We start from the raw sequence: 27633 nt of genomic DNA, 5'->3' as shown, positions 1-27633 counted from the left end.
CGTGATTGGCTTTGATACGCTGATTGGTTAGAGATGATCCAATCGCTGATGACTTTGTTTTGTACAACGCCCCTTGTGCCCCTCGTCAACACTAAGTATGTAGCGAACGACAGTGCAGCGGAAGAATTTAGTTTGAGCCGTCAGGCTAAATCAAAATACTGTGTAATACCTACACCACTGATTTACTCCTAATATATACTGAACTAGCTTCCAATATGTTACTACTTTATAACAACAACCTTGTAGAGTAAAAGTGTATACGATACATGTGATTCTGTAACAAAGAATGAGATCCAAAAGTCACTTGGAATGGAAAGTGTGCAAATATATTTTCAAATAGTTTTCATAGCAATAAAGATTTTTTTTTAAATCACTGACAAAACAATTAACCAGAAACAAATACAAAAAATTACAACAAAAAAATATTGTTTAAAAAGTACACAACGGCTACGTCGTCCACGAATACAGTGCATAGTGTTATACATCTTTAGGTGCTGAAAGGAGGACATGTTTTTGGGTTTGTTTCAGCTTGTAAACTACACCAGGAAGGAACATTTACAGAAATGGTTCTACTCACTGAAACAGATATCATTTGGTAAAAAAAAGTTTTTTCTCAATTGTAAATATGTACATGGTATTTTATCACTGATTGTGTATTGATCACACAAACAACATTTCAAATTGTGAATACAAAGTCAACTATCTTATATCAGTTTTAAGGTACATTCGATTCTCATGTAAAAAAAAAAAGTCTAAAGAAATAAATGTACAAACATGTCAGTGATGTGTAGCTTCCTCTTCCGCATATACATTTCTATAAAATAATAAAAGTTATTATTACATAAAGAGTCATTTAACTTTGAACAGCATAAATTAATACAAGAAGCAATCATAAACATCAGTGGGGGGTTGTAAAATCAACAAATGGAGAGAATACAAGTCACTGACATTTTAGAGGAATACAAATTTGGTTCAGCGATGTTGTGATGTTGCTGGGTTTTTTTTTGTACAGTCCAGCTGAAGAGAGCGTTCGTTAACAAAACATCCACAGACAGAGATTCCGTCTTAGACAAAGGCTCTGCTCGTCTGTAGCAGTAGCGTGTCATCTTAGCCTTCCCTGTAGCTCAGTTGATAGAGCATGGTGTTTGCAATGCCAGGGTTGTGGGTTCGATTCCCACGGGGGGCCAGCACAGAATAAAATGTATGAAATGTATGCATTCACTACTGTAAGTCGCTCTGGATAAGAGCGTCTGCTAAATGACTGAAATGTAAATCTTTGTCTTGGAGACTACACTGGCCCAATTCAATGGTTCCTGTCTGCCTCAGGTCTAGGCACAGAACACGGTGTGTTGAACATGACTGAGCTCAAAGTGAGCAATCTCAATGGGCCGGATCCTACCTTTAAATACATGTTCGTATAGTTAGGATTCTGGACAATGTACGTTAACCTCTTTTTCACCACTATGCATTTCAACTTCAAAAGAAAGGTTGGCTAAGGGACATAATACTTATTTACCTGCTTTAAAATAGCAGTCTCAAGTGTGTGTGTGTGTGTGTAGTTGAGCTCATGTGTATGTATAATGAGTTGTGCGTGCTGTATAAGACTCAAACTGTATTAATATCAGAGTTCTATGGACTCAAATCTCTCTCAGACACGATACGTCAGTACATTGACGTTTTCTTCAGAGAACAACCCTCTCAGCTTTTTTGGACAGGTATTTTAGTGAGCCCCTGATGCTTCCCTAGTAGCAGATAGGACTGTTGAGTGGGGGAAGACAATGTTCAAAGTAGTAGCTGTGTTATGCCGCCACACAGCGGTTGGACCGATGGGACATGACATAGCCTCGGTGACACACACAACGATAGGAGCCGTCTGTGTTGATGCATCGGCCGCTCGCACACACGTTGTCAGGATCCTCACATTCATTGATGTCTGGGCATAGAAGCAGAACAAGGAAACAAGTGAAAACACATACATGTGAATCAGTGCATGTCCAAATGTATATACACTACCAGTCAAAAGTTTGGACACACCTACTCATTCAAGGGTTTTCTTAATTTTTTACTATTTTCTACATTAAAACCTGTTGGGGATAGGGGGCAGTATTTGCACGGCCGGATAAAAAACGTACCCGATTTAATCTGGTTACTACTCCTGCCCAGTAACTAGAATATGCATATAATTAGTAGATTTGGATAGAAAACACTCTAAAGGTTCTAAAACTGTTTGAATGGTGTCTGTGAGTATAACAGAACCTATATGGCAGGCCAAAACCTGAGAAGATTCCATGCAGGAAGTGGAAATCTGATTTGTGGAATCACCTTCAACACTTTGCCTATGAAACACACCGTGAGTTAGGATTCATTTAGCACTTCCTAAGGCTTCCACTAGATGTCAACAGTCTTTACAAAGTGGTTTGCGTCTTCTATGGTAGAAACTGACCGAAAGAGAGGCTTGGAAAGTTGGTCATAGAGGGAGGGCCATTACTACTATGACGCGGGTGCCCATGGGTACCCTTTTGTTCCGAAACGTTTAGTAAGACAATGCAATCGTCCGCCTTGAATATTATTGAAGCTCTGGTTGAAAAAGGCCCTAAAGATTTATGTTATACAACGTTTGACATGTTTGAACGAACGTAAATATATATTTTTTGCACATTCGTGACGACAAGTCCCGCGCGCTTCAGTACATTATGAGTAGCCTTCGGAACGCGCTAACAAGAAGGAGCTATTGGGACATAAATTATTAACTTTTTCGAACAAAACTACATTTGTTGTGGACCTGGGATTCCTGGAAGTGCCTTCTGATGAAGATAATCAAAGGTAAGGGAATATTTACAATAGTATATTTGATTTTAGATGGTTCCAAGATGGCGCTAACATGTATTGCCTAGCCTATTTTTCTGAGCATACCACCTCGTTTATTGCAAAGTGTGATTTCCCAGTAAAGTTATTTTTAAATCTGGCAATGCGGTTGCATTCACGAGATGTTAATCTATAATTCTTTGAATGACAATATTACATTTTAACAATGTTTTCAAATAGTAATTTTGTAAATTGTAGCGCTAATTCACCGGAAGCATTTGAGGGAAAATATTTTCTGAACGTCACGTGCCGATGTAAAATGCTGTTTTTATATATAAATATGAACTTTATCGAACAAAAAATGCATGTATTGTGTAACATGATGTTCTAAGAGTGTCATCTGATGAAGATTGTCAAAGGTTAGTGCTGTATTTAGCTGTGTTTTGGGTATTTGTGATGCATGCTAGTTGCTTTGAAAATGGCAGTGTGATTTCTTTTGGCAGGGTACTCTCCTAACATAATCTAATGTTTTGCTTTTGCTGTAAAGCCTTTTTGAAATCGGACAACGTGGTTCGATTCAGGAGAGGTGTATCTATAAAATGGTGTAAAATAGTCATATGATTGAGAAATTGAAGTTATAGCATTTATGAGGTATTTATATTTCGCGCGACGCGATTCCACTGGCTGTTGACTAGGGTGGGACGCAAGCATCCCAGGTTCCCAGACAGGTTAAAGAATAATAGTGAAGACATCAAAACTATAAAATGACACATATTGAATTATGTAGTAACCTAACAAGTGTTAAAACAAATCAAAGTATATTTTATATTTGAGATTCTTCAAAGTAGCCACCCTTTGCCTTGATGACAGCATTGCACACTCTTGGCATTCTCTCAACCAGTTTCATGAGGAATGCTTTTCCAACAGTCTTGGAGTTCCCACATATGCTGAGCACTTGTTGGCTGCTTTTCCTTCACTCTGCGGTCCAACATCCCAAACCATCTCAGTTGGGTTGAGGTCGGGTGATTGTGGAGGCCAGGTCATCTGATGCAGCACTCCATCACTCTCTTTGGTCAAATAGCCCTTACACAACCTGGAGGTGTGTTTTGGGTCATTGTCCTGTTGAAAAACAAATGATAGTCCCACTAAGCGTAAACCAGATGGGATGGTGTAACGCTGCAGAATGCTGTGGTAGCCAATCTGGTTAAGTGTGCCTTGAATTCTAAATAAATCACAGGCAGTGTCACCAGCAAAGCACCCCCACACCATCACAACACCTCCTCCATGCTTCATGGTGGGAACCACACATGCAGAGATCATCCGTTCACCTACTCTGCATCTCACCGGGACACGGCTGTTGGAACCAAAAATCTCAAATTTGGACTCATCAGACCAAAGGACAGATTTCCACCGGTCTAATGTCCATTGCTCGTGTTTCTTGGCCCAAGCAAGTCCCTTCTTCTTATTGGTGTCCTTTAGTAGTGGTTCCTTTGCAGAAATTCAACCATGAAGGCCTGATTCACGCAGTCTCCTCTGAACAGTTGATGTTGAGATGGGTCTGTTACTTGAACTCTGTGAAGCATTTATTGGACTGCAATCTGAGGTGCAGTTAACTTGTTATGGATGGGGGCAGTATTTTCACGGCCGGATAAAAAACGTACCCGATTTAATCTGGTTATTACTTCTGCCCAGAAACTAGAATATGCATATAATTAGTAGCTTTGGATAGAAAACACTCCAAAGTTTCTAAAATTGTTTGAATGGTGTCTGTAAGTATAACAGAACTCAAATGGCAGGCCAAAACCTGAGAAGATTCTGTACAGGAAGTACCCTGTCTGACCATTTCTTGGCCTTCTTTGTCATCTCTATCCAAAACAGAGGATCTCTGCTGTAACGTGAAACTTTCTAAGGCTCCCATAGGCTCTCAGAAGGCGCCAGAACGGTGAATGATGACTCTGCAGTCCATGGCTGAAAAACAGTAGCTCATTTGGATAGTGGTCGATCTGAGAACAATGAGACGGGTGCACGTGAAGGGGCCATTTTACATTATCAGTCTTTGAATGAAAACAACGACTCCCGGTCGGAATATTATCGCTATTTTACGAGAAAAATCGCATAAAAATTGATTTTAAACAGCGTTTGACATGCTTCGAAGTACGGTAATGGAATATTTAGAATTTTTTTGTCACGAAATGCGCCGGCGCGTCACCCTTCGTTACCCTTCGGATAGTGTCTTGAACGCACGAACAAAACGCCGCTATTTGGATATAACTATGGATTATTTGGAACCAAACCAACATTTGTTGTTGAAGTAGAAGTCCTGGGAGTGCATTCTGACGAAGAACAGCAAAGGTAATCCAATTTTTCTTATTTCTTATAGTAAATCTGAGTTTGGTGAGTACCAAACTTGGTGGGTGTCAAAATAGCTAGCCTGTGATGGCCGGGCTATCTACTCTGAATATTGCAAAATGTGCTTTCACCGAAAAGCTATTTTAAAATCGGACACCGCGATTGCATAAAGGAGTTCTGTATCTATAATTCTTAAAATAATTGTTATATTTTTTGTGAACGTTTATCGTGAGTAATTTAGTAAATTCACCGGAAGTGTTCGGTGGGAATGCTAGTTCTGAACGTCACATGCTAATGTAAAAAGCTGGTTTTTGATATAAATATGAACTTGATTGAACAAAACATGCATGTATTGTATAACATAATGTCCTAGGAGTGTCATCTGATGAAGATCATCAAAGGTTAGTGCTGCATTTAGCTATGGTTTTGGTTTTTGTGACATTATATGCTAGCTTGAAAAATGGATGTCTGATTATTTCTGGCTGGGTACTCTCCTGACATAATCTAATGTTTTGCTTTTGTTGTAAAGCCTTTTTGAAATCGGACAGTGTGGTTAGATAAAGGAGAGTCTTGTCTTTAAAATTGTGTAAAATAGTCATATGTTTGAAAAATTGAAGTTTTCGGATTTTCGAGGAGTTTGTATTTCGCGCCACGCCCTATCATTGGATATTGGAGCGGTGTTCCGCTAGCGGAACGTCTAGATGTAAGAGGTTAACTCTAATGAACTTATCCTCTGCAGCAGAGGTAACTCTGGGTCTTCCTTTCCTGTGGCGGTCCTGACGAGAGCCAGTTTCATCATAGTGCTTGATGGTTTTTGCGATAGAACTTGAAGAAACGTTAAAAGTTCTTGACTGACCTTCATGTCTTAAAGTAATGATGGACTGTCGTTTCTCTTTGCTTATTTGCGCTGTTCTTGCCATAATATCGACTTGGTCTTTTACCAAATAGGGTTATGTTCTGTATACCAACCAGTGTCACAACACAACTGATTGGCTCAAATGTATTGAGGAAAGAAATTCCACAAAATAACTTTTAACAAGGCATACCTGTTAATTGAAATGCATTCCAGGTGACTACCTCATGAAGCTGGTTGAGAGAATGCCAAGAGTGTGCAAAGCTGTCATCAAGGAAAAGGGTGGCTACTTTGAAGAATCTCAAATATAAAATACATTTTGATTTGTCTAACTCTTTTTTGGTTTCCATACTACAGTTATGTCATAGTTTTGATGTCTTCACTATTATTCTACAATGTAGAAAATAGTCCAAAATAAAGAAAAACCCTTGAATGAGTAGGTGTGTCCAAACTGTTGACTGGTACTGTATGTTCCGGTAGATGTGTAAAACGGTAAATCTATACATTTCCCTGGAAATTTCTAGATTCTCCATTACACTGGTAAATCTACAGATTTTACTGTAACATAAATGTCAATCTGAGAATAAGAGAGTGGCTCTTGCTATGTGATGCATACAGTATCTAGATTGAAAGGCATAAGGTTCGAAAGACCAGTGAAAGACAGGGAGTTTTGCATATAGACAACTGCGATTAGTTGAAGGGTTTGTCTTGTGGATTGTGTGAGGAGGGATACCTACCTATGCAGGCCATGGAGGTCATGTCCAGCTCGTATCCCTCGTAGCAGTCACACGTGTATCCCTCCGCCACACGGATACACCTGCCGTTCTCACAGCCGTGCAGTATCCCACAGTCCTCTGTGCTCAGGCCTGCATACGGCTCATATCGTCCTGGAGCGGGGAGAGGAGGACATGGTCAGAAGTAAGAACAGATAGCTAATCAAACACATTTTTTCACAGGGCCTAGGCTAAGTTTACATCTTAAAATAAACGTGAAATATTTTGCGTAATGCAGCAGCATTGACAAAATGACAGTAATGCAGTAATGCACAGAAAGAGAGGGCTTACTCTCATAGACTCTCCTTGGGCCTCCGCCTCCACCAACTGGCCCCCGTCTGTCAGGGAACGGGGGTTCCACACGCCAGGGTTCTAGCCCCTCCTCCTCCTCACTGTAGGGGTCACTGTCCGGGAGGGGGGCCAGACTCAGAGGGAGGCCCTCGGGGATTGGGAGAGGGGGCCGCGCCCCAAAGGCAAGCTCAGAACGAGGGTCTGGGAGGGTCCGGAAGGGAAGTCTTGGAGGCGCGTCAGGCGGACCGTAGTCGTCCTCGTCATAGTACCGCTCAGGACTGGGAGGGAGAAATCCAACATGTTTGTCGAGAACATATGTTGCGTCTTGTGATGATGTATGTTAATGAGTGAGTGTGGTGAATAGGGCAGTGTGTTACATGTATCCTGAGGGCCGTCTGTATGGGCTCTCTGGGACGCTGAATGTGCTGGGCGTTCTGCCTCTGAAGCCAGACCTGCTGCCCCCTGGTGGTGTGTAGTCGTCATAGTCAGGCCGGGGGTACTCAGGCCTGCGGCGGATGGGATCTGGGAAGGAGTCCGGTCCATAGGGCACGCGATACCCCCCTCCTCCTCCTCTGCCGGGTCCTGGCCCTGGGTCCGGACCGTAGCGGTCAGGGAAGGAGGGAGGAAACTCTGGGGGCCTCAGGATGACGTTACACCGAGCCTCATAGTCCTCTGAAAGAGGCAGAGAAGGAAAAGAGGCGTAGACCAAAAATGACACCATAAACACAACACTCTTCCGCAACAGAGCTACATTTTGCTTGTATCTCGTGACAAAATGCTAACACAGCGGAATGTTCAATGCAAATACTCATCCACAATCAGCGTGGCCGTAGTAGCTCATCAGTGAGTGTGCGGTCAGTCTAGTAGTACCTGAGTCTCTGGCAGGACACAGAGCACACTGCAGTCCCCAGCCCTCTCCATACAGACAGCAGCACTCAGTGAAGGTGACCTGTCTGCCCAGCAGGGGGCTCTGACACACCAGGTCTGGTGTGACATACTGCCAGCAGAAGGACAGTTTCTCATCTGGAGACAGGAGGGAGAGGACAGGAATGAGGAGGGGAAGGGTGAGATGGAAAGAGAGGCAAAGAAAGATGGAGAAAGGGAGGTGGGAAAAACGAGGGAAAGATAGATGGGGAAAGCAGGAGCGAGAGAGAGATTGAAAACAGACGGTGAGAGAGAGAGCTCACAGTTTGAGCTAATAAGTAAAAAATGAGTAGTGAGGACTCATAAGGTGAGTTATTGGGCACTCCCGTCTCCCAGTGTATGTAGTCTTACCCACGGCGAGGCCAGTGGAATTGACACAGCTGCGCTGAGTGTCGTCCAACACAAGAGGAGGCACGCAGGTACAGAAGTGTGAGCCTAATGTGTTGACGCAGATTCCCCCTGGACAGCTGTCCTCCCCTGCCTCACACTCATCAACATCTACCAGGAGAGGACAGAGACAGAGAGAGAGAGATGAGATTTTAGGAACCTACCCATTATATACATCCATCTAATTCAACCACAATTATGAAGACTGGGTCAAAACGGCCCAATATCACCGATGAAGGTATGCCACTAACCGATGCACTCCAGAAACACGTTATCGTAGTAGTAGCCACTGGTGCAGTAGCAGGAATAGCCAGGGATGTTGTTGACACATACACCGCTCTTACACACCTCAGGGTGGAACAGTTTACACTCATCCACATCTGTGAGAGGAGATGAAGGCCTGGATTACAGGTACGGTACAGTATCAGCAATAAGCATGACTACAAATCATGCGTGTCAAAAAGAGGTCAAATAGGGGTGCTTATATTTGTCCTGTTTCACACATGTACAAGTGTGAAATGAAAATGCAACCCTGGAACAATTAGGGTTAAGTGCTTTGCTCATTTAGTCGGCTCAGGGATATTGAACGAGCAACTTTTCGGTTACAGGCCCAACGCTCTAACCGCTAGGCTACCTGCCGCGTGTGTATGTGAGACCGCCGTTACCTTTGTAGCTAAACACTCTTGGCCCAGTCACATATCCACGTCCGCTGGGGCACAACGCCTGGTGCTCGGCTGAACAGCAACCACAGGAAACAACAACACGACACATCAGAGAGGAACACTTCACGATATCAGGGATAACTTTTTCCGAGTGGGTTGACAGGTGGAGCTGACTCCAGGAGTCTACCATAGACATACATACTCTCTTTAGTCGTATACATATACATATATCCCATGGAGACCACAGGAGGCTGCTGACGGGAGAACAGCTCATTATAATGGCCGAAACGGAGCAAATGGAATGGCATCAAACACATGGGAACAATGCGATTGATGTATTTGATACCATTCCACCGACTCCGCTCCAGCCATTACCACGAGCCCATTCTCTCCTTTTCGGTGCCACCAACCTCCTGTGCTAGATACATACTCAATATAGTCATACTATATACAATACTATACTATACTATATACGAAATACATACTATTCACATCAGTGTTGATCACTGGTCCCTACCTGTGCCTAGTTGAGGACAGGGGTCGAACTGGCAGCCCATGCCCCAGCCCTGGCCCACGGTGCAGCAGCACTCCTGCTGAGTGGTGTTGCGGGCCAGGACGCTGCACGAGCTCTGCTCCTCGGTGTTGTAGTAACACTCCCTCAACTCGCCAGGCCGGGCAGGGGGCAGCTGGGACGCATCGGGCCGACGCTGGGGACCGAGGTCGGTGGTGGAGGAAGACGAAGACGAGGAGGAGCCGCCAGGGAACACGGGAAGACCTGTGAGACACGTGGACGTGACGTTTGAGGGTTGAGGTGTGTGTGGTTATGGCTGCGCCGCTGACCACAAAGACAACATAGTGTTACCTGATGAACAGCAGGGGGCAGCAACACCAAGCTGTTTGAATGGGCACCTGTTGAAGAGGTCTCACCAAACTCACCATGCACAAACTGATGTTAAATGCCAATAAAACAGTGTAGGAATGAACATTTGAAGCAGGGAAAGTGTTATTCCCATCAGGGAATAGAAATGTTTATTTTCGTACGGGGAAAAACAAGCTTATCTAGATAATCCTCGAAAAGCACATAGTGTTGGACACTGTACAGTACCTGGTCGGTGCGTGCTGAGGCATTGTCCTGAGCGCGTATCAAACTCTTCCCCCTGTCCTGGACACTCACACATGAAGGAGCCATCCACATTCTCACAGCGCGCCGCGCCACACACACCCTGCATAGTCTCACACTCGTTTTCATCTAGAGATAGAGAGATAGATAGAGAGAAAGAGAGAGAGAAATAGAGAGAAAGAGAGAGCGAAAGGGAGAGCAAAATGGAGAAAGAGAGAGAATGCAAGAGAGTGAAAGAAAGAGCGAGAGAAAGAGAGTGAGCGAGAGAGTGAGAGAAAGAGAGTGAGAGAGTGAGTGAGCGCGAGAGCGAAAGAAAGAGAAATATGGGGCGAAAAGGTATAACGATGTAGGCTAAACCAAGCAAAGACAAATGACAGTACAGCATGGTGGCGTTTGTACACTTATCAGAGACTCGTGCATCTGTGTTGAGACATACCCGCACATCCCTTCCCATCGCTGGTGGCTGTGTAGCCCTGGTCACACATGCACTGGTATGTTCCAATTAGGTTCTGGCAGAACGCATGCTCCCCGCATACGGTCTCATTGGCACACTCATTGATATCTGTGAGAGAAGAAGAAACAGAAGTGGAGAGAGAGATGTCTCCTAAATGAATCTGAAGCATGGTCTCAAGTATGATCACTGTCATCATTATATTTACAGTGGGGGAAAAAAGTATTTGATCCCCTGCTGATTTTGTACGTTTGCCCACTGACAAAGAAAGGATCAGTCTATAATTTTAATGGTAGGTTTATTTGAACAGTGAGAGACAGAATAACTACAAAAATATCCAGAAAAACGCATGTCAAAAATGATATAAATTGATTTGCATTTTAATGAGGGAAATAAGTATTTGACCCCCTCTCAATCAGAAAGATTTCTGGCTCCCATGTGTCTTTTATACAGGTAACGAGCTGAGATTAGAAGCACACTCTTAAAGGGAGTGCTCCTAACCGCAGCTTGTTACCTGTAAAAAAGACACCTGTCCACAGAAGCAATCAATCAATCAGATTCCAAACTCTCCACCATGGCCAAGACCAAAGAGCTCTCCAAGGATGTCAGGGACAAGATTGTAGACCTACACAAGGCTGGAATGGGCTACAAGACCATCGCCAAGCAGCTTGGTGAGAAGGTGACAACATTTGGTGCGATTATTCGCAAATGGAAGACACACAAAAGAACTGTCAATATCCCTCGGCCTGGGGCTCCATGCAAGATCTCACCTCGTGGAGTTGCAATGATCATGAGAACGGTGAGGAATCAGCCCAGAACTACACGGGAGGATCTTGTCAATGATCTCAAGGCAGCTGGGACCATAGTCACCAAGAAAACAACTGGTAACACACTACGCCGTGAAGGACTGAAATCCTGCAGCGCCCGCAAGGTCCCCCTGCTCAAGAATACATATACATGCCCGTCTGAAGTTTGCCAATGAACATCTGAATGACTCAGAGGACAACTGGTGAAAGTGTTGTGGTCAGATGAGACCAAAATGGAGCTCTTTGACATCAACTCAACTCGCCGTGTTTGGAGGAGGAGGAATGCTGCCTATGACCCCAAGAACACCATCTCCACCATCAAACATGGAGGTGGAAACATTATGCTTTGGGGGTGATTTTCTGCTAAGGGGACAGGACAACTTCACCGCATCAAAGGGACGATGGACGGGGCCATGTACCGTCAAATCTTGGGTGAGAACCTCCTTCCCTCAGCCAGGGCATTGAAAATGGGTCGTGGATGGGTATTCCAGCATGACAATGACCCAAAACACACGGCCAAGGCAACAAAGGAGTGGCTCAAGAAGAAGCACATTAAGGTCCTGGAGTGGCCTAGCCAGTCTCCAGACCTTAATCCCATAGAAAATCTGTGGAGGGAGCTGAAGGTTCGAGTTGCCAAACGTCAGCCTCGAAACCTTAATGACGTGGAGAAGACCTGCAAAGAGGAGTGGGACAAAATCCCTCCTGAGATGTGTGCAAATCTGGTGGCCAACTACAAGAAACGTCTGACCTCTGTGATTACCAACAAGGGTTTTGCCACCAAGTACTAAGTCATGTTTTGCAGAGGGGTCAAATACTTATTTCCCTCATAAAAATGCAAATCATTTTATAACATTTTTGACATGCGTTTTTCTGGATTTTTTGGTTGTTATTCTGTCTCTCACTGTTCAAATAAACCTACTACTAAAATTATAGACTGATCATTTCTTTGTAAGTGGGCAAACGTACAAAATCAGCAGGTGATCAAATACTTTTTCCCCCCACTGTAGATGGATAAACTTGATTAAATTATTTAAAGGTATAAAGCAATAGTCAGTGAAGACAATACAGTGAGATATATCCCTAGCTCTTTTTCACAATGTCTGTGTGTGTCTGCGTGTTACAGATGCATATCTTGGCAAGGAAAGGCGAATGGCATTCTTGTGACTGAGCATCTGCGAGGTGAAAGCCTCCAACCTGACACATCAATCAAACACAGCTGCCATGACCAGCAAACCCTTATGCCCCGCCCTCAGCCTGGATCCCACATCTGTGTCCAATATGCCAAACATTCCTACATAAACTATCATGGCTAAACTGTATGACAGTATAATGAGAACGGCATTCAATCTCGAAAGATTGAGTTCCTCTGGACTTCTCAGTACCATAGAATCAGATCATTGAAAAATAAATCAAGTGGATTAAAAAATACAAGAATAATAAAAAGTCGATTCTTATGTGTGAACTAGATTTAGTAAAGGATGAAGTCGATGAGGATGATGAAGAGATGGAACTGACCGACGCACTCTCCGGTGCGGGTGACCCGGTAGCCCGGCTCACAGGAGGTGATACAGCGGTAGGAGCCAATGGTGTTCTCACAACGTTGTGACCAACACACTGCTCCCTCTGAGCACTCATCTACATCTGGGAGAGAGAAAGTGGGGATTACACACACACACACACACACACACACACACACACACACACACACACACACACACACACACACACACACACACACACACACACACACAAAAACTTCAGCATCCCCATAGCTCAGTCCCGAAAGCTGTGCGTATTACATAAAATGGACATGCATTTTCAATGGTCTGTCTACGGTGAATGATGAACAGTGCAGAGTAGTTGAGGTGTTGAGTTACCCAGACAGGCTGTCTTCTCTGGGTTGGTGGTGAATCCCACTTGGCACTGGCACTGGTAGGAGCCCTCTGTGTTGACACAGCGCCCATCCTGGCACACCCCCGGGCCTGACCTGGCACACTCATCCACATCTGGGCACGCAATGACAACACGCCATTACATCACCACAGACAACCCCGCTGTGCCTACCGCCAAGCAAAGCAATCTCACTGTGTGAGAGGCTATGAGTAATATAATCTGTGTAAAGTAGCCTATAAAGGATTATTTGTATAAGGGATTAGAGTTGTCCAAGTTAATGGGCTGTGCAGTTTAAACAGAGTAAACAGCAAATATATGTAATGAGTAGAGACTTCTCCATTCTGCAGGTTTAAGAGTAGCCTACAGAAAGGCCAGTCGGACTTGGGTGTGTGCATGAGGTGTGTGTGTGTGTGAGATGGTCGTGAGGCCTCACCTAGGCAGGAGCTGCCGTCGCTGCTGGTGGTGTAACCCTGGGAGCACACACAGCGGTAGGAGCCCTCTGTGTTCACACACTCTCCCTTGGGGAAGCAGTACTCCCCCTCTAGACACTCGTTGACGTCTTTGAAAAGACAAGACAACCACGTTAAAATATGACAGAAAAGAACACCCAACGCGCGGTGATGTATATACACGTCATCAAAGGAAATCCCCAACATTGTGGCATTCGTCACCATCATTATCGCCGTCATCGATACTGACCTCTACATTGGCGTCCAAGGCCAGTGGTTCTGTAGCCTGGGTGACAGTCACAGCGGTAGGAGCCGTCCGTGTTCACACACAGTCTCGCTGCACCACAGGTGTCAGGGCTCTGGCAGTCATCCACATCTGAGGAAGGGAGAGGGGAATGCTCATCGGTACTGCAGCTTGGTCGCACAGACACACACACACACACACACACACACACACACACACACACCACACACACACACACTTCTGCTTCATGTATAGGGTCTTTCTGTTCCCGCTAAAATGGGTTAAACAGCTTCCAAGTGTTTCTCTTAAATCAACACAGCACCAATGGGCTCGGTCCCTTATGGATATAACTTTTTGACAGTGAAACCACTCCAACGAGACATCCATCCATTCTCAAGTGTTACATCCATTTCTAAGGTGTCTCTGATTTACACGCTATCCCCTTTGAAGTCTAAACATCTGTTGAAAACTCTGTTGGTTCACATCAGCACCAGTCTAACAGCCAGACATCTGCTGAATACCTCGAAGTGATTTTCATGCGCTCTGGATATTTTTATTTATTTATTTTATTTCACCTTTATTTAACCAGGTAGGCAAGTTGAGAACAAGTTCTCATTTACAATTGCGACCTGGCCAAGATAAAGCAAGCAGTTTGACACATACAACAACACAGAGTTACACATGGAGTAAAACAAACATACAGTCAATAATATAGTACAAAAATAAGTCTATATACAACGTGAGCAAATGAGGTGAGATAAGGGAGGTAAAGGCAAAAAAGGCCATGGTGGCGAAGTAAATACAATATAGCAAGTAAAAGACTGGAATGGTCGATTTGCAGTGGAAGATAGTGCAAATTAGAATAGAAATAATGGGGTGCAAAGGAGCAAAATAAATAAATAAATAAATACAGTAGGGGAAGAGGGTAGTTGTTTGGGCTAAATTATCGATGGTCTATGTACAGGTGCAGTAATCTGTGAGCTGCTCTGACAGCTGGTGCTTAAAGCTAGTGAGGGAGATAAGTGTTTCCAGTTTTAGAGATTTTTGTAGTTCGTTCCAGTCATTGGCAGCAGAGAACTGGAAGGAGAGGCAGCCGAAGGAGGAATTGGCTTTGGGGGTGACCAGAGATAAATACCTGCTGGAGCGCGTGCTACAGGTGGGTGCTACTATGGTGACCAGCGAGCTGAGATAAGGGGGAACTTTACCTAGCAGGGTCTTGTAGATGACCTGGAGCCAGTGGGTTTGGCGACGAGTATGAAGCGAGGGCCAGCCAACGAGAGCATACAGGTCGCAGTGGTGGGTAGTATATGGGGCTTTGGTGACAAAACGGATGGCACTGTGATAGACTGCATCCAATTTATTGAGTAGGGTATTGGAGGCTATTTTGTAAATGACATCGCCGAAGTCGAGGATCGGTAGGATGGTCAGTTTTACGAGGGTATGTTTGGCAGCATGAGTGAAAGATGCTTTGTTGCGAAATAGGAAGCCAATTGTAGATTTAACTTTGGATTGGAGATGTTTGATGTGAGTCTGGAAGGAGAGTTTACAGTCTAACCTGACACCTAGGTATTTGTAGTGGTCCACATATTCTAAGTCAGAACCGTTCAGAGTAGTGATGCTGGACGGGCGGGCAGGTGCAGGCAGCGATCGGTTGAAGAGCATGTATTTAGTTTTACTTGTATTTAAGAGCAGTTGGAGGCCACGGAAGGAGAGTTGTATGGCATTGAAGCTCGTCTGGAGGGTAGTTAACACAGTGTCCAAAGAAGGGCCAGAAGTATACAGAATGGTGTCGTCTGCGTAGAGGTGGATCAGAGACTCACCAGCAGCAAGAGCGACATCATTGATGTATACAGAGAAAAGAGTCGGCCAAAGAATTGAACCCTGTGGCACCCCCATAGTGACTGCCAGAGGCCCAGACAACAGGCCCTCCGATTTGACACACTGAACTCTATCAGAGAAGTAGTTGGTGAACCAGGCGAGGCAATCATTTGAGAAACCAAGGCTGTTGAGTCTGCCGATGAGGATGTGGTGATTGACAGAGTTGAAAGCCTTGGCCAGGTCAATGAATATGGCTGTACAGTAATGTCTCTTATCGATGGTGGTTATGATGTCGTTTAGGACCTTGAGCGTGGCTGAGGTGCACCCATGACCAGCTCTGAAACCAGATTGCATAGCGGAGAAGGTGCGGTGGGATTCAAAATGGTCGGTAATCTGTTTGTTGACTTGGCTTTCGAAGACTTTAGAGAGGCAGGGTAGGATAGATATAGGTCTGTAGCAGTTTTGGTCAAGAGTGTCCCCCCCCCCTTTGAAGAGGGGGATGACCGCAGCTGCTTTCCAATCTTTGGGAATCTCAGACGACACGAAAGAGAAGTTGAACAGGCTAGTAATAGGGGTTGCAACAATTTCGGCAGATAATTTTAGAAAGAAAGGGTCCAGATTGTCTAGCCCGGCTGATTTGTAGGGGTCCAGATTTTGCAGCTCTTTCAGAACATCAGCTGACTGGATTTGGGAGAAGGAGAAATGGGGAAGGCTTGGGCGAGTTGCTGTGGGGGGGTGCAGTGCTGTTGACCGGGGTAGGGGTAGCCAGGTGGAAAGCATGGCCAGCCGTAGAAAAATGCTTATAAAAATTCTCAATTATAGTGGATTTATTGGTGGTGACAGAGTTTCCTATCCTCAGTGCAGTGGGCAGCTGGGAGGAGGTGCTCTTATTCTCCAAGGACTTTACAGTGTCCCAGAACTTTTTTGAGTTTGTGTTGCAGGAAGCAAATTTCTGCTTGAAAAAGCTAGCCTTGACTTTTCTAACTGCCTGTGTATATTGGTTTCTAACTTATATCACAGCATGGGTAAAGTGCTGACTGACAGTGAACTGCGAAAGAAACGGTACATTCATATGAATTTTTTATGTGGTCTCTGTTTTTTGAAGGTAGAGGCAATGCACCCAGGTGTCAGTGTCCTTTAATGATACTCGGGCTGATCATTTGTGCACCACACAGAAAAAAACTGCTTGGTAGTGAGTAAGAGAAGTAACAGAAGCCAGAAAAGGTGAAGTGAGGAGAGCAGAGGAGAGGAATGCAGAGGAGAGCTCTGACTGCAGTATGGAACTGGGGCAAGAGGGCCACCCCCTTCGCTCACTCGTCGCCGACTGTAAGATGATGAAAAATGGCCCGGTCACACTGCTCGGTGCAGTTCATATAAACAGCTATTGGAACAGCTTGATTCTTCAGCAAACTTTAGCATGGTGACAGTCTTAGTCAAGCTGCCTCACCAATAACACTAACAGTGTTAGCGATGTGATTGTCTGATTCCATAAAGCATTATGAACGAAATACAATCTCAAGTGGAAGGCGTGTGAAAAAGAGTTTGGTGCTAATTTCGGTCTCGTGTCACATTCCGCAACATTGACTCAATTCAACTCTTTAAAAATGTGTTTCCTCATTAGTCAGAAATGTGCAGTTGTTCATAAATCCCCTCCTCTCCTTGGCTGTAAAAGAGCCATGGCATTCCTTCCCAGAAACAAATGCGGCAGGCAAGTGAGAGAGCAATAAAACACCTTGGAAAAACATGTCGACTATATGGACAGAATGCCTTGAATTTACTTGATATACTGCCTAATAGACAGCTAGTCTTACCTGCGCATAACCCATCTTGCATACTGTGGCCAGCTTTGCAGGCGATACACTTGTAGGAGCCTTCAGAATTCACACACCGTTGCCCAGGACACTGTGAGGGGTCTTCACATTCATCAACGTCTAAAATGAAGCAAGTGGAGGTTACACATCAAACAGTGATATGGAACCTTGAACCATCATGTAAAGACATGCAAAAGTCAGACACATGCAGCCTTACCAATACAGACGCTGTCCTGTAGTTTGAACCCGGTGCGACAAACGCACCGGTAGCTACCGAGAGTGTTTTCACAGAGGCCGTTGGTACATAGGTTGGAGGTCTGCCGACACTCATCAACATCTGTGTGAAAGTATCAATATCAGTATTGATACAATTATCAATATCGAATAGAAATGGATGTGTGTGCGTCTCTGTGTGTGTGTGTGTGTGTGTGGTTGAGAAGGTTGTTCACCTGTACACTGTCCGTTTCCAGCCTCAAAGCCTGGGCTACAGGCCACACATATGAAGGAGCCCTCAGAGTTGATACACTTCTGACCAGGACACTGCAGAGCGTTCTCACACTCATCCACATCTAGAGAAGCCAACGGAGGTTATTCTTTACAATCCCATAATAAAGTTGACAAAATAAAGACAATTCCTGGTAGTATTTTACTCTATTCTGTGCTAAAGAAAGTCATGCGTTTGACTGCTCTTTATCGGCTGGTAATGTGTAATGTGTAAAAGTAATGTGTACGTTCGGGGCGCAGTCTTACCTGTGCAGGTGTTGCCCTGTAGCCTGAAGCCAGATCGGCACGCACACTTGTAGCTTCCAGCCGTATTCTCACAACGACCGTTAGCGCAGGGAGTGGGGCTGTGGAGGCACTCGTCAACATCTGCAAAGAAAAGAAGGAGAAGAACTGTCCGCCATCGCTCCAATGTACTGGTGTTGATAAAGACCATGTTGTGTCCTACCTGTGCAGCGTCTGTTCACCAGCCCAAAGCCTGGCTTGCAGGACACACACTTGTATGAGCCCTGGGAGTTGACACACTCCTGTCCAGGGCACTGGGACGGGTCTGCACATTCATCCGCGTCTGTACAGGTATCACCGTGTAGTCTGTAGCCAGTGAGACACGCACAGCTGTAGCTACCCTGGGTGTTCTCGCAGTGACCGTTGGTGCATGGGCCGGGGAATTGACGACACTCATCTATATCTGTAGGAATGGAGAGGAGATACAAGAGATTGCTGAAAGGTAGATGCCAATTTGAAATATAAATGTATGTATTAATGGATCGATGGATGGATTTAAAAAAAATCACAGACACACAGGTATACCTCAGAACACACAGAGACAATGTCATTTTACCTGAGCATTGTCCATTAATCATGCTGAAGCCTGGCTTGCAAGACACACAGTTGTAAGAACCCTGAGAGTTGACACAGGCCTGACCAGGACACCTCAAAGGGTCCTCACACTCATCCACATCTGAAATAGAGCCAGAACATTAAAAGTCCGGCAGAATTTGTTTTCCATAGATTGAAAGTTATTTTCGCTGACAGGTTCAAAAGAGGGAATGTAGGTAAATACAGTCATCGCTCGTACCTGTGCAGGTCTTGCCTTGTAGTTTGTATCCCGTATGGCAAACACACCTGTAGCTCCCGGGAGTGTTCTCACAACGACCATTGGTGCAAAGGCTGGGGGTCTGACGGCACTCGTCAACATCTACAACAGGGGGGCGACACAGACCGTTAGCGCCCTCTATCAAACAGCCTGTGGAGAATTCTACTTAAACTCCCTATAACATTGGTCATTACCTCACCATTTTCAGAAGAAAGGTTATTATTTGGCTTTGTATACAACTGCTTCCGGACAAGGAGTGTTACCTCGGCATTGTTCGTTCAGCAGCCCAAACCCTGGTGGGCAAGACACACACTTGTATGATCCTGGAGAGTTGACACAGGCCTGACCAGGACACTTCAAGGGGTCCTCACACTCATCCACATCTGGGGAAAGGGAGAATGATAGACATTAAGTTTAATAGAATAATTTCACAAATATCACACAATCTTTGGTGAGTGAAGATAGCAATATATACAGTACAGTCGCTTCGGTAGTGAAATAATGTTGACTAGATGCAGAGATAGCTTCCTTACCTTTACACGTGTTGCCCTCTAGCTTGTACCCAGTGCGGCAGACACACTTGAAGCTACCAGGGCTATTCTCACAGCGACCGTTGTTACAGGGGTTCGGAACCTGACGACACTCGTCAATATCTGTGCCACAAAAAAGTTTGTCCTTTACTCAAAGACTTGACAGTTAACAGTTATCTATTTTCTTATAGAATGATCACAGGGACTACTGCACAGCTATCATAATCTACATAACATTCCTTATAATAATCACAATCATGTCAATAGTACTTATTGACTGCTGATGTTGGAATACTATGTTGAGTACGCGTCCCCTCTTACCTTGACACTGCGTCTGTTGATAGTTGGCTCTGAAGCCAGCAGGACACACACATCTGTAGCGGCCTGGTGTATTCTCACACTCCCCAACAGAACAGGGACTGAGAGCCTGGATGCACTCATTGACATCTAGAGACACAGATGAGAAAAAAACAACATGAGGGATTCTCAAAGAACAGTGACCAGAGTACCAGACACTATTTCCTAATCCTTGACTTCCAAGTAGAACACAGAGCATTCCAGAGGGATGCCAGAAGGTCTTTCTCTATACCCAACGAGACAGAGTAGCTGTTGTCTGAATAAACGTCCTGTGCACAGCTGCTGTGGCTAGCGACTATGTGTGTGTGAGTGGTGTGTACAGTGGGGGGAGGGTTGTACCTATACAGCTGGTGCCCTGGGGTCCCGGCTGGTATCCAGAGGGGCAGCTGCACCTGTAGCCCCCTTCTGTGTTTTGGCAGCGGCCGCTGCCGCAGGGCGGGGGAGACTTCCTGCACTCGTCTATGTCTGAAAGGAAAGGGGGATGAGTGGGGTTAAAGAGGTCAAGAGGAGCCTGACCAAGCCTACAGTAATCAAGCTGCCTCTCAGGGTATGGGATTGTAGTGAGATGCTTGCGTTACCTAACCAGTCTGAAACTGACTCATCCATAAAGACAATCACATGTTCAATGACCGCACACTATAAATACAGCTGAGGGCCAGTATAGCATCAGGAACAGCCAACATTGGGCTGTGAATGTGTATGTGTGTTTGATGCTTCCTAATAGTAGTTAAGTAGTTTAACTAGCAACAGTGCCCTAACAAAACAACATTCACCTTGACAATGAGTCTGCTGAGCATTGTGTTGGTATCCCTCGTTACAGATGCAGGTATGTCTCCCTCCGGGCTGGTCCACACAGCGGCCCTGTCCACACACCTGGGGCATGGTCTCACACACACCCCGCACTGGACGCCCAATCAGATGGCCGTAGACGCACGTACACACACATGCACGCACACGTGGACAGATATGTACATTTAGTTAGCTTGTCTGTCACCGTTTCAAAAAACGATTCCAAAGTGTGATCTTAGTTGTCATGTCATCCATATCAGCCATCTGAGGACATGAGAGGGGATAACACAGCCACGGAGAATGGTGTGAGGAGGATCTAATCTCATCTGGGTGCCTGATCTCTGCTTACATTGGAGTGCTGAACAAGGAAGCTCTGGCATACACTCATCCCATTTCACACTTTGAAAAAAGTTCCAAAAGGGTTGTTCGGCTGTCACCATAGGAGAACCCTTTTTGGTTCCAGGTAGATCTCTTTTGGGTTTCATGTAGAACTCTGTGGAAAGGGTTCTAAAATGGAACTCAAAAGGGTTCTACCCGGAACCAAAATGGGTTCTTTAAAGGGTTCTAAAATGGGGACAACCCTTTCAGGATCACTTTTTCTTTCTTCTAAGTGTGCAGCTCACATATTTCTCAGGGACCATTATTAGGATTTATAGTCTCAGAACTCACTTATTATGAGGCTCACATATTTCTCAGGGACCGTTATTAGGATTTATAGTCTCAGAACTCATTTATTATGAGGCAGGTTCAAGGCTGTGGGCATAATAGTGTTCAATTCTAGGTTACAGCACAAACCTGACACCTCCCTCACGAGCTAAAAGTTAGAAGCTCTTTGACGGCCCCGCCTTGAGATTCAAACCTGACAACGTGATAAACGAACAGTCCGGTGGTGAACAGTTGGCTCACATTAGGCAAAGTTTTGCGGCACAAACAGAGCATTGTACCCATCTGGTTACTACTTATATCTTGAGCCAGAGTTCCTGGCTCGGTCTGTGAGAGGGTACTCCCTATTTGAATCTCTCTTTGTATTGCAAAAAAGTGCTTTAAAGAATGTAAAACGCCTTTTATCGACTGAGGCTTTGAAGTTGAGGTGTGTGTGTTCATGTGTGTGTGTGTGCGTGTGCATATGTGTGTGTGTGTGTGTGAGGGACAGGGTTGACTAAGAACTCTAGTGGAGACAGAAAAGGCCAGAGCTAGAAACACAACTGATGTCTAAGTTAAATACAGGTTAAATAAAACATGTATTTGAAGGTGGATAAAACCGCCAGTAAAAATCAACGCCACCAGAGCATTCAAATCCACCTACCCGGGATTCTTAAGCACTCATTATTCTGGTCCATTTGAAATGTGAACTCATGCTTTCAAGTGCTGTCACATCAAATGAGAGCAGAACAGACACAGGAAGACCAGTTGTCATACTTCAATGGAGAACTTTGAACTTTTTCTCACTCCACAATACAGACTCCAAACTATATGCTTCTTTGTTCTTGAGTCAGGTGTGGAGTACAACAGTTAAGATTTCTAATAGGAAATGACATGGAGTTGGCAGTGTGAGAAGCCAGAAAGTTGAACCAGCGTTTATCAGAATTTGACCTAATCTTGGAGACATTACTGTATCAAGATGCAACACTTTGTGGCTGTGGTATACGGTTTACGGTACCTGGCCTGGGGATGGGTGGGCGGGGCGTGACCGGAGATGGGAGGGGCTGGGCGGGTCTCACTGGAGATACTGGCCGTCGGTCAACTGGAGGCCGTTGGGTCTGAGTGGGGGGTAGAGCTGGAGAAACCAAAACAGGACATAAACATTTACTGAGAATGTCTAGATGCATTAGAGCTTTCGCTTGTTGAGAAGAGGCAGCTTGATGTGAATTGTCTTTCTCACAGCCTTCTGGACACAAACATCAAAATACTAAACATTGCAATTCTGGCTCAATAGTTGATGTTGCTATGTGGAAATAACAAGAGCATGTGAAGGGTTTGATTCCAAAACGTGATAAGTGCTCATTTTTCACATTTACATTTTTTCTGTGTATGAATTATGGCTGTTCTCATACTTTTAAAACATTTACTTTAGATGTGCTTTAGAATGTGTTTTTTGTTTGTTGCAAAACTCAATATCCGTTTTGTTTCATACCAAAACGTGCTATATCCAGAGCCATGTGTTTAGAGAGTTGGGGAACGTAATCAGAACCTTATCTTATCCATTTTGGCTAACCCCTGGTTTAGTCAGCTGGATGCGGTGGTAGACAGCTGTCACTCAGCTGTTCGCGCGCTGGCTAGTTGCTACCGAGCGTCACGGACCTTTTGATTGTGGATCCCTTCTACAGTTTGTAGCCTGTTATATCTGTTCCCGTTGGCTGAAAGAGGAACTTTCTAAACAAGCTCATGAAAAGGAGAGAGCCAAGATGCAGCAAAGGTAAACTGGCAGCAAACAGGCTACTGGCTGCAAACAGCGTGCTGTGTCACCCCGACAACAACTGTCAACCCATTCTTGCAAATGAATTGCGACAGACTTTCATGTCCTTATTATTCCTTAAATCCTTCCCTACAGTTTATATAATCAAACTCATAAAGCTTGCCTAGATTTATCCGAATGAATGAAAAAAAACTTTAAAATCACAATAAAATTGTTACAAAAGTTGCTTAAATGTCCAAAAAGAAAACACTGCATACACTATAGTACACTGTTTACCCTCTGGATACAATACATCAGCTATATGATATTTGCACAATTTAGTTGAAACAAATAGATTATTTTAATATGTATTTATTTATGTATCTATACTTAATTACATGTAACTGGATAAAACCCAATCGGGAAACTTTTTCTATTGGAGTTCTGTTTGGGGCGGATATATAGCGTTTTGCCACAAAACATGATTATTTGTCTCTCTAAAAGAAAATGACCTTGGAACATATTTCAAACAGAATCATGTATTTTCACTAACCCATGTCATGGTAAGATGAAAAAAATAATAGATCTCTTTCATAAGACTAGGGCTGTGGGGGTCATGAAATCTTGTCAGCTCTGTCAGGAGGAATGGGCCAAAATTCACCCACCTTATTGTGGGAAGCTTGTGGAAGGCTATCCGAAACGTTTGACCCAAGTTAAACAATTGAAAGGCAATGCTACCAAATACTAATTGAGTGTATGTAAACTTCTGACCCACTGGGAATGTGATGAAAGAAGTAAAAGCTGAAATAAATCATTCTCTCTACTATTATTCTGACATTTCATATTCTTAAAATAAAGTGTTGATCCTAACTGACCTAAGACAGGGAATTTTTTACTAGGATTAAATGTCAGGAATAGTGAAAAACTGAGTTTAAATATATTTGGCTAAGGTGTATGTAAACTTCCGACTTCAACTGTAGCTGAATAAAATAGAAAGGATGTTTTCTCCAAACGATTTCTGAAGAAGTGCGCAAATGTGCTATTCTGTGTTGAGTGGTTAACAAACAGTGGTTAACAGGTACTCCTACAGTATATGCTTAATTTAGAGTTATTTATGCAACTTTAGTTGTGATAAAACCGTGGGCTATATGTTTTGATTTTTAATACATTCTAAGGCTGGATGATGCAAATAATGATGATTTGAAAAATGTCACATGAAAGGCATGAGCTCTGCTTTGTTTCTTGCACAGGCTGCACACACTACATCAGTCTCTCATTCACAATTTGGCAAGCGCTTGATAATGCCTCGTATTTCCCGGCGGCATCCCCCAAGGATGGCCGTAATGCACCCTAAAAAAAATCCATGCCTTTTGCGGCCAGTGGCCATTTTGCCCTTGGGCTGAATATAGTAATTATAATTCCTTTCTCCTGGCTGAGTGTTTCCGAAGCACCTCTCACTCACATGGTTCTCTCAGATATCTCAACTCTTGTTAGCCAATGCCAGTAATGTGATCGGGTTCTTCTCACAGGCATCTATCTCAGCTCTGAAGTAGGCTACAGGTGAAGACAGACACATCAGGGACGCAACTGCGCACGTCCTTCTTATCAAATTCCGAGGCACATATTGAAGAACTGTCCACATTTACTTCGTCAGCCAACAAGATGAGCAGGCCTAACGAACAGCAAAAGCACTAGCCTATGTCAATCTACTGTCCCCCATAATAAAAAAGTTGATCTATTTTATTGGTCAACTTGTCCTTCTCTGCGAGAAATAAATATTCCAAACATAGTCTGGGGCAGTTGTGGGATGCGATAGATTCCCAAATGAATACAACAACTCGCATCAAAAAACCTTTTAAAAGCAATGAGGCTGATGCAACAGATCAGAACTTTTAGCTTAAAATGTTGATAAACAATTAGGCTATTTCTTTACATTATAAGCGCAGCAATGCGCACAGGACAGTAGGCTATAAGCTCCAATGTTGAAAAATCCAATCAATTAGCGGGAAAACACCATTCTCAAAAGTGACCGCAAAAGCGATTACGCATGTAACGCTTTATTATAAAGGTGCATTTTTATGGTGAAAATGATCTTCCCCAAACTTGAAACTCACGCGCTGCTTATGTATGCCAGTTAGGCTCTACCCCGGTTGTAAAGCGGATTAATGTGCTTAATTTTAAGTAGTTATTTGTCCACTTTAGTTGCGATACAAACCTTATCAAAACATATAGGCCTATGGGCTAGGCTACATGAGGTGTGACCATGATTTGGCATGCACGTTTTCTTGCCTTACCGCGCACACAAGCTGGGCATCATTGTATATCATTTACAAATGATAATATATCACAATATATATATCACTTATCATTCAAGTGATAGGCTAATATTATCACCCATCAAACTTTTCTTGATTTAATCTTGTCTTTACATATACTAAATAATATATGTGTGAAATTATTTTGGATTTTAAATGGACCACTATCATGCATCTGTCTCGGAACAGGGGAAGGGGGAATTTGACTGCGGTCATGACTCGTGACTGCCGGTGTAGCGGTAATACGGTCACCATAACAGCCCTACATAAGATGTGTTTTTAATTAATGTCAATTTTACAAACAGTTCTGAAAATGGTTATATCGCGTTTTGGAATGAAACTCTTCACTGTACGGTGAGGAATCTCCTTAAGGTTGCTATGAGTTATTCTCTACTCACCTGTCACCACCCGGGTGGGTCCTGCTGTAACAGAGATGGCTGGGATGTGTGGTCTGCCCTGGGGGGACAGGGAGCCTCCACTCGATGGCTGCTGGGGTCTGGTCTGAGGTGTGAGAGCTCTATCATCTGGCTGTTGGGGTCTAGTTTGGGAAGTGAAAAAGCCTGAGTTTGAAGATTGTTGGGGCCTAGTTTGGGGAGTCAGTGCACCACTACTGGCTGGTTGTTGTGGCCTGGTCTGTGGGGTGCTCTGGGATATGACAGGGGGACCTCCAGTCCCGTGCTGCTCCACCACCCTCTGGTTGAACTTGATGGCAGAGGCAGAGTAGTGGTAGCCAGGCCCTGCTGGGCAGATCTCCTTGAAAGCAACTGTCAGGAGCAAACAGAGAACGCCACAAGCAGGATTCAATTGGTTAGTGTGTTTCATACCCATATATAGTGCATTCGGAAAGTATTTTTATTTTTTATTTTACCTTTATTTAACTAGGCAAGTCAGTTAAGAACAAATTCTTATTTTCAATGACGGCCTTGGAACAGTGGGTTAACTGCCTTGTTCAGGGGCAGCACAACAGAAGTATTCAGACCCATTGACTTTTTCCACATTTTGTTACATTACAGCGTTATTGTAAAATGTATTAAATCGTTTTTTCCACTTATAAATCTACACATGACAACGCAGGAGTGGCTTCGGGACAAGTGTCTGAATGTCCTTGAGTGGCCCAGCCAGAGCTCGGACTTGAACCCACTCGAACATCTCTGGAGAGACCTGAAAATTGCTGTGCAGTGACGCTCCCCATCCAACCTGACAGAGCTTGAGAGGATCTGCAGAGAAGAATGGGAGAAGCTCCCCAAATACAGGTGTGCCAAGCTTGTAGCGTCATACCCAAGAAGACTAGAGGCTGTAATCGCTGCGAAAGGTCCTTCAAGAAAGTACTGAGTAAAGGGTCTGAATACTTATATACATGTGATAAAAACCTGTTTTTGCTTTGTCATTATACCCTTCTGGTAGGTTCTCACATCTCCTCCACAGAGGAACTCTGGAGTACTATCAGAATGAGCATCGGGTTCTTGGTCACCTCCCTGACCAAGGCCCTTTTCCCCCGATTGCTCAGTTTGGCTGAGAGGCCAGCTCTAGGAAGAGTCTTGTTGGTTCCAAACTTATTCCATTTGGAGGCCACTGGGTTCTTGGGTACCTTCAATGCTGCAGACATTTTTTGGTACCCTTCCCCAGAGCTGCGCCTAGACACAATCCTGTCTCAGGGCTCTACAGACAATTCCTTCAACCTCATGGCTTGTTTTTTTGCTCTGACATGTGTGTGCCTTTCCAAATCATGTCCAATCAATTGAATTTACCCCAGGTGGACTCCAATCAAGTTGTAGAAACAGCTCAAGGATGATCAATGGAAACAGGATACACCTGATCTCAATTTTGAGTCTCATAGCAAAGGGTCTGAATACATCCTTGCGACATGGAGCTGTGCATTATCATGCTGAAACATGAGGTGATGGCGGCAGATGATTGCACGACAATGGGCATCAGGATCTTGTCACGGTATCTCTGTGTATTCAAATTGCCATCGACAAAATGAAATTGTGTTCGTTGTCCATAGCTTATACCT

At 44.2% G+C, this 27633-nt stretch overlaps 1 protein-coding gene across 3 annotated transcripts in view; it reads right to left on the bottom strand.

Moving 5' to 3' along the window:
- Window positions 1–304: 304 nt before the first annotated feature.
- LOC106612711 (latent-transforming growth factor beta-binding protein 4) overlaps window positions 305–27633 on the bottom strand; it is a 79321-nt gene continuing 51992 nt past the window's right edge. For 2 of the 3 annotated variants that reach the window (XM_014214144.3, XM_014214145.3), the window contains 29 exons: window positions 26018–26383; window positions 22570–22686; window positions 20894–21022; window positions 20460–20585; window positions 20085–20210; window positions 19767–19886; window positions 19497–19616; window positions 19216–19335; window positions 18979–19098; window positions 18586–18825; window positions 18387–18506; window positions 18086–18205; window positions 17854–17973; window positions 17637–17756; window positions 14014–14139; window positions 13748–13873; window positions 13299–13427; window positions 12937–13062; window positions 10601–10726; window positions 10150–10293; window positions 9562–9819; window positions 9048–9116; window positions 8634–8762; window positions 8347–8493; window positions 7942–8094; window positions 7449–7743; window positions 7072–7349; window positions 6745–6894; window positions 305–1933 (listed from right to left, as the gene is read on the bottom strand). In XM_014214144.3, the coding sequence (XP_014069619.3) occupies window positions 1800–1933; window positions 6745–6894; window positions 7072–7349; window positions 7449–7743; window positions 7942–8094; window positions 8347–8493; window positions 8634–8762; window positions 9048–9116; window positions 9562–9819; window positions 10150–10293; window positions 10601–10726; window positions 12937–13062; window positions 13299–13427; window positions 13748–13873; window positions 14014–14139; window positions 17637–17756; window positions 17854–17973; window positions 18086–18205; window positions 18387–18506; window positions 18586–18825; window positions 18979–19098; window positions 19216–19335; window positions 19497–19616; window positions 19767–19886; window positions 20085–20210; window positions 20460–20585; window positions 20894–21022; window positions 22570–22686; window positions 26018–26383 (4454 nt within the window). In that variant the 3' untranslated portion in view covers window positions 305–1799. The remainder of the gene's footprint in view (window positions 1934–6744; window positions 6895–7071; window positions 7350–7448; window positions 7744–7941; window positions 8095–8346; window positions 8494–8633; window positions 8763–9047; window positions 9117–9561; window positions 9820–10149; window positions 10294–10600; window positions 10727–12936; window positions 13063–13298; window positions 13428–13747; window positions 13874–14013; window positions 14140–17636; window positions 17757–17853; window positions 17974–18085; window positions 18206–18386; window positions 18507–18585; window positions 18826–18978; window positions 19099–19215; window positions 19336–19496; window positions 19617–19766; window positions 19887–20084; window positions 20211–20459; window positions 20586–20893; window positions 21023–22569; window positions 22687–26017; window positions 26384–27633) is intronic. The other variant, XM_014214146.3, reaches the window with a different exon arrangement.

Source organism: Salmo salar, chromosome 09, assembly GCF_965601325.2.
Source record: "Salmo salar chromosome 09, fSalSal1, whole genome shotgun sequence".
In the NCBI taxonomy this organism is placed as follows: Eukaryota; Metazoa; Chordata; class Actinopteri; order Salmoniformes; family Salmonidae; genus Salmo; species Salmo salar.
The sequence above is the reverse complement of the archived record's forward strand: the minus strand, read 5'-3'. Positions and strand labels throughout refer to the sequence as shown.